We start from the raw sequence: 6,553 nt of genomic DNA, 5'->3' as shown, positions 1-6,553 counted from the left end.
AAAACTGTTGTTGGAGAGAAACTACTTTTTTCTGCTTCTCCAAAACTGATTCTGATTCTCCTCAAAAGTACTTTTTTCTTTCCAAAAGCTTGGCCAAACACCTTAATTTTTGACCAAAAGTGTTTTTGGCAAAAAAATAAAGCATTTTTGACCAAAAAGAAGCTTGGTCAAACATGTTATAAGACTGGTTGAAAACAACAGACGCAAGGAAAGAAAAAATCTAATAGACTGGCTAGCTAGCACGGAGCCAGCTAAAAGAAGCAAATTTTGTTAGGACCATGAACTTACACATTTCTCACAAATAGAGACGGCCACATCAATTGGCAGTAGTGGTTGCTAAATGGATTTTAAAAAAAATCGTTATCCATTTATATTATCTACTAAAAAATAAGTTGGATAATGAAATTTTTAAAATAGATCAAATATGGATAAAACTCATATTATCCACTTAAAAATAGATAACCAATAGTTTTAACTTTACATTTGTAAGGACTCAAATTAGGGATTCCTCAAGCTTGGAAGAGTATGAATACAAAAGTGATTATATTCAAGAAGCCATAAATAATATGGATATCCATATTATCCGTTGGTTAACCCATTTTCTATCTGTATTAAATATGGGTAGGGTCGAATATTTTATCCGTCTATATCCGACCGAACCGACTCATTCGTTTGACACCCCTAACTGGCAACAACAATCTTTACCGGCAAAAGTAGTTATAAACGGCCACTTCAATAAAATCTTGATTCTGGAGTAACTGGCATTTCTACTTTTAACTGCTTCATCATCAAGACAGCAATCTAAAAACCACATAAACAAAATATTGCAACATTACTTAATGAGCAATATATCACCGAAAACGAGAATTTACAATAACCTTGAAAGACCAATAGACTTGACCAAAATCTTCATAACCTATGCCTGCATTTGGATTCCAGAGAAAAACAAGACTGAGAAGTTGAGATGTAATAAAGGCAGTGGAAGGGAACCAGTAATTCAGAATGTTAAAAGTAACCAGAAACACCAAGAAGCGATTTTCTGACTCGACTCTTGAGTGCTTCACAAATCTATTCTGTCAATTGCAAAAAGTTGAAATGACATTTAAAATCCTAATATGTTATGACTAAATTTACACAGAAAGGGACTGGAATATTGGTTCCAGAAGAAAAACTACCAAAGATTAGCCAGTCGATCCATTTAGCTGCTTTCTTCATTGAACACTTCAGAACCAACTACACAGAGTCAAGAAATATAAGTTAAATAGTAAGAGTAGTAAATAAAACAATGTAGGTCCATACAAGATTTTATATGATCCAGCAGATGAACGAGTTTTTGAAAAATTGCACCAACTAAATTAGTCTACGGACTTCTAATAAGGGCTCGAATCCAAGAAACCCAACCTCTCTGCCAAGACATTTACATCTTCCTCTTCACCATCTTCATTTCCAGACACGTCCTCCTCGTTAAATAGCTCTTCCCAGAATCCCTCATCGAGTTCTCTATCCGTGTTGCCAAATTGCTCGAGCCCTTCTCTCGTCTCTTCTTCGTGTTGGTCCCTTCTTGCTCTACCAAATCCCTGCATTTCTAATGCAAGTGCTTCAAGTTCGGATACTTGGAATCCACTACCCTCTCCGAATTCCAAAGGCTCTGATTTTATGGGACGGCTTGATCCTCCAACATCTAATGTACTAGGCCCCTGATCAATAGGTCGTCGCCTTTTCTTAGTTATAGCCTCTTCTAGTTCTTTTCTTTTCTCTTTTTGTCGGATCAACTGTTGGACAAACTCGGGATTCTGCAAAGCTCTTGCTAAGAAATTCATCATTTGTTGTTGCTTCCTCTCTGTCCCTTGTAACCTAACCTCCAACGATCGAAGGTAAGATCGAGTGTTTTGTTGTTGCTGTCTAAGCTTCATTAATTCCATCATTAAAACTTGCTTGTCGCGCCTCAATCGATCAACTTCTTCGTCAAATCCGAACCTTCCTAATTCAACACAAGGACCAAGTGCTTGTTCTGTAGGAAGAAGCTGAGAATTAGTTGTTTTTCGTCTCCTGATATTCCTTAGAAGCTGCTTGTTTCCCTTTAGAAATGCCTCGTTTGCAAATTCCCATTTCTCTGGATCAATCTTTCTAAATCCCTGCAACAATCAAATTCCATCTACAGCTCAGTATTATCTTCCAATTTTGCAAGAGCTATCTTATCTTTTTTCTTTTTCTTCTGATAGCAAACCATTCTTGAATCTTGAGACTTGTGAATTTTTTTTTCTTCTTTTTGGTCCGCACAACTTGTGGACCGTATGGTAAATATTTTACTACTAATAGGTTTTACCAACCAGCTGACAAGTTGAAGGAAGCATCATTTGAACATCCAGATCAGAGAGGACCTTTTTTGAATATCTTAATTCTGTCTGAAATTAAGAACACAATTCTAAAAGGTAAGTTTCACATAGGCAAGTAAACGGTAAAAGTGGGAATTTTGTTTTGAGATTTTCCTTCCTACTAATAACCTTGTAAACACTGAAGCAGGCCATAAGGTGGATTCACTTGTGTGTTCACAAAGATTTAGCAATCAGGAGCAACTTTTAATACACCAAAAAACATAACAATAATAATACTAATTTGAAAAATAAATTTCCCACTTCAAGATGCATTATAAAGACTAGATTGACAACTTACATAAGTATTTAGCTGTCTGACAAAGCTAGAGAAGTTGTTGTGTTTGAAGAATCTGGGGAGTAGACTAGTGGAGAAGGCATGAGGATCCCAAACAACAAAGCTTTGACCACCTCTGTTCCAAGAAACAACATGATCTGTGCTTGAATCATCCACCATTTCATATGTCTTTGTCAGGAATGGTGGTGGACCGATGTCGTGTAGCCCCTCCATTGGCTGTGGTGGTGTCATTACCGGCGGCGGTGGCTCACCGCCGCCACCTCCCGAACTTGATCCGGCGTACTCCTCTTTCACCGAGTACAATGGATCCATCATTGTAGTAGTTGTTGTTGTTGTAAGTACCTAATATCGTACAGTAACAGTTGAAGTTAGGATGACTTGGACAATCCAAAATTTAAGGGAGTGTTTGGCAGTGAAAAATAGTAGAAAAGATTGTACTCCCTTTGGGAAGAAAATGAAGGATGTAAACTGATCAAGTACTATGATTCTGTATAAATCAGGAAAAGAAGTTTGGATTAGACTTTTGGAAATCTAAAGTAGTTTATGCCGTTAAGCAGTTGAGTAAACAAGAGACACCATGGATAAAAGAAGCTTTGGAAGTAAGTGTTAAAAGTGATATAAATAGAAAGAATCAGCAACTCACCTCCTATTTTAAGAAGGGATAATAATAAGTAAAATTGTTTTAATGGAAGTTTCTAGACTTCTAGACATTTGGGGAGTGAGCATCTTCCTCCTTGTGCTTCTCTTCTATTCAATATTTTAATATGTAATTATCCAAAAAAAAATTATCAAAAAAAATTATACAATTATTTTAATATGTAGTCTCTCATTGGGAAATTGGGAGGAGGGGAAGGTTCTCTTCAGAATATGAGAGGAAAGTTCTGGAACTTAGGTATGGTGGAGGTGTGGTTTGGGTCCACAGGAGTTGCAAGTTGCAAGAAGTAGTTTTGGATTTTGATGCAGCGGTTTAGGAAATTTGATTGGTGGGATTGTGAAACTCTCCTATTATTGGCTGACATCATTAAAAAATTTGAAAACTATCTACCATCAAGACAAAAGAAATGAGAAGAGAGGAAAGGGGGAGTTGGAGAAATATCATGCAAAATGTTAAAGAGATATGCCCTTTCTAAAGCCATTCTTTATATTTTTCCATAGACCATACATAATAACGTTATATCTCATTACCAACAAAAAAAAAACCATTATATCTCTTTAAAACTATTCAAATAATATATATCTACACGCAAGATTAAAAAGTCTCATGATATAATGGTTATTAAGTGTATTTCCAAAAGTAAGATTGAGGATTCAATGTTCATGTCCATCTTTTATCTCAAATAAGTACTTTTTTTTGGTTTGATTTACTCTATCCCCGAGTAATCTCTAATCTCCTTTTGTAATTTTAAAATGTTATACAATCAAATCAAATATCTAGTAGCAGTGAAAGATGTATCATATAGTTAATAAATATAAGTAATTCTAACATTTTCCATATTTATGTAAAAAAATTATAAAAAATTTAACAACAAAAAAGATTCAATATATAATTTCAAGAGTGTAATTTGTTCAATAGTAAGAGCAGGTTGATCTATCAAATTTAAATCCTGAATAAGCTTAATTATTTGTAATAGTGCACATATCTATATCTATCTATCTATTTATCTATATCTATATCTATATTATATTAAAAGCACGAAGGCCCTTAGCGAAGTGTCGTTCGCTTTTTTTACCCTTTTAAAACATAGAGTTCACATTGGACGATATTATTTGATAAATTTTTGCCAGAATTATTTATTATTAAATTTTGTTTTACTTATTTGTTATAATTTTTCTTCATGCTTCTTACACAAGGAAAGTTAATAAATTCTTTTTCCTAAACTTTCGCTTCCCTTGATTCCACTGTAAATGACTTCTTTTGTTTGCATTAATTATTTGGTAAAAAAATTCTTCACGTTTCTTAAACAAAGAAAGTAAATAAAAACAGTTTCCTACACTTTAGCTACTTCGTTCAATCTCATTAACTAACCGTATGTGTATTTGACTTTGGTTGTATTCCCTACTCTTTGGAGTAGTAAATGTTTGGTAATTTTTTTGTACACTAGAATAGTTAACAACTTTTTTCCTAAACTTTTACTACTTTGTTCAACTCTCAATAATGACTTTATTTGTCATACAAGGAAAGTAAATACGCACGTACACTAGGAAATTTTGTAATTAGATTGTCCACGAGCATATAATTTGTTTTATGTGTAAATTGTGTACCAAAATACTTCTATAAAAGAAGCTACAATGTCACAAATTAATCGTCAAATTTCGCCATATTCCAACACCGCAATTCCAGGTTTTGTTTCTATTACTAATATCAACTTTTTTGTTACTTCGTATTTTGCAACACGTTTGCATGCACCAGTTTTTATTGTTGCATCAACAATTTATCTTTATTGTCGCATTAACAACTTTTTATTATATAATTTTTGTTTCATGTTTTGGACGTGGCTAATTTCGCATCTCACGTAATTTACAAATTTAATACAAATTATTGAACAATTGCAATTCATTCATCACATAAAATCGTTTAGACATTCAATCTAAGTCTTATTACTTAAATTAGTATCGTTTTTTTCTTTGTTGTATGATTAAAAATACTTATTGTTATGCCAGCTAAAGTTTCTTATTTTAAATAGAATTAAAAATTAAACGATATGCTTTAATTCTGTGTAATATTAATGATTTGCGATATTTGCAATTGCCATGCTTGAATCACTCAGATTTCAACAATTACATTCGTTCAGGTAAACAATCTTCCTTATATCATAAAAATAGCCAATTATTAAATTAGTCAATTTGATAACTTATAAAACTCTTATGCTTTATTTTAGGTAGACTTGCGATAGCCAGTGAAAAGGAATTGTCATACCAATGTGTCCCAATAAATAGTCTAAGAGAATCTGATTCATGTTAGGTAATACGAGTGTTAGTGTTTGGGAGTGGAATAGTAAAAGATTTCAACAATAAAACAAATCAAGGCACCCGAAAAATTTTGACATTAGTTGACAAAGAGGTAATTATTATTTTATATCGATAATAATATAGATTATTTCATGTCTTTTCATATTATAGTTTTAACCATCAGATTAATTTAAAGTGAAACTTTTTATACGGAACAAAAATTCACGTTACACTTGTTAATGGTTATTGAGATGTAAAAAAATTATTTAGAATAAAACAAGATATGAAAAAGCACGAAGGCTCTTAGTGAAACATCGTTTGCCTTTTTTACCCTTTAAAAATAAATATTACATTGGACAAAATTGTAAAAATTTACTTTCCTAATATTTAGGATCTTGAAATAAATTAAGATTTTAGTTATTAAATATCTCTTTATTCAACAAAGTAGGAAGTCCTAATATTTAGAATTTTAAGTCAACCAAGATTTTATATATTACAAATCCGTTCCTTGAAAAGTTGGTTGTCCAAATACAAGAAAAAGAAAAATATGATTGAACCTGATTATAATAATTTATTGTAATTGAAGTTCGATGTAATTTATATTGCTGATCAAATCTCACTAATGAGTGATTCAATGTAATTCAACTAAAATATTGCATATTAAATTATTTCTTTATTTAAAACTTATAATGAGCTAATATTAACAATTTGAATCAACAAAAAATCATAATAATAGTATTTTTGATTGTATATAAATTATAATTACCGTTGAATATAACAACTGTAATTATTCATAAAATATTGTCACACCTCCTTTTTCCGCACCCGCGAGGGGCACAAGGGAGTTTTTTCCAATTAAAGGACAATCGAAAGGGGATTTATTTGTTTATTTCAGAGTCGCCACTTGGGAGATTTAGGGTGTCCCAAGTCACCA

General features: G+C 32.4%; 1 protein-coding gene across 7 annotated transcripts; it reads right to left on the bottom strand.

Moving 5' to 3' along the window:
* Nucleotides 1–425: 425 nt before the first annotated feature.
* On the bottom strand, nt 426–3,732 carry LOC104233419 (heat stress transcription factor A-7a). Of its 7 annotated transcripts, none has more exons than XM_009786813.2 (5): nt 2,674–3,296; nt 2,331–2,405; nt 1,402–2,135; nt 1,176–1,233; nt 426–1,073 (listed from the first exon to the last, which is right to left on the bottom strand). In XM_009786813.2, the coding sequence occupies exons 1-4, from the start codon at nt 2,983–2,985 to the stop codon at nt 1,224–1,226; spliced, it is 1,131 nt and encodes a 376-aa protein (XP_009785115.1). In that variant the 5' UTR covers nt 2,986–3,296; the 3' UTR covers nt 426–1,073; nt 1,176–1,223. The 7 variants fall into 7 exon arrangements, with proteins under 7 accessions (XP_009785115.1, XP_009785116.1, XP_009785114.1 ...); XM_009786814.2 differs by having other exon boundaries at nt 426–801; XM_009786812.2 differs by having other exon boundaries at nt 426–1,233.
* Nucleotides 3,733–6,553: the final 2,821 nt, after the last annotated feature.

The sequence above is a fragment of the Nicotiana sylvestris genome, chromosome 9 (genome assembly GCF_000393655.2).
Source record: "Nicotiana sylvestris chromosome 9, ASM39365v2, whole genome shotgun sequence".
NCBI lineage: Eukaryota > Viridiplantae > Streptophyta > Magnoliopsida > Solanales > Solanaceae > Nicotiana > Nicotiana sylvestris.
Note: the sequence above shows the minus strand (reverse complement) of the source record. Positions and strands in the feature narration are given on the sequence as shown.

Excerpts from the sequence above, each read along its gene's own strand:
- LOC104233419 (XM_070156532.1), bottom strand. The coding sequence starts at position 2,985 with ATGATGGATCCATTGTACTCGGTGAAAGAGGAGTACGCCGGATCAAGT. Across the intron at positions 2,406-2,673 it reads TCAGACAGCTAAATACTTAT|ACAGAATTAAGATATTCAAA; the intron begins GTAAGTTGTCAA and ends TCTTAATTTCAG. Across the intron at positions 2,136-2,330 it reads TTCCTTCAACTTGTCAGCTG|GGATTTAGAAAGATTGATCC; the intron begins GTTGGTAAAACC and ends TGATTGTTGCAG.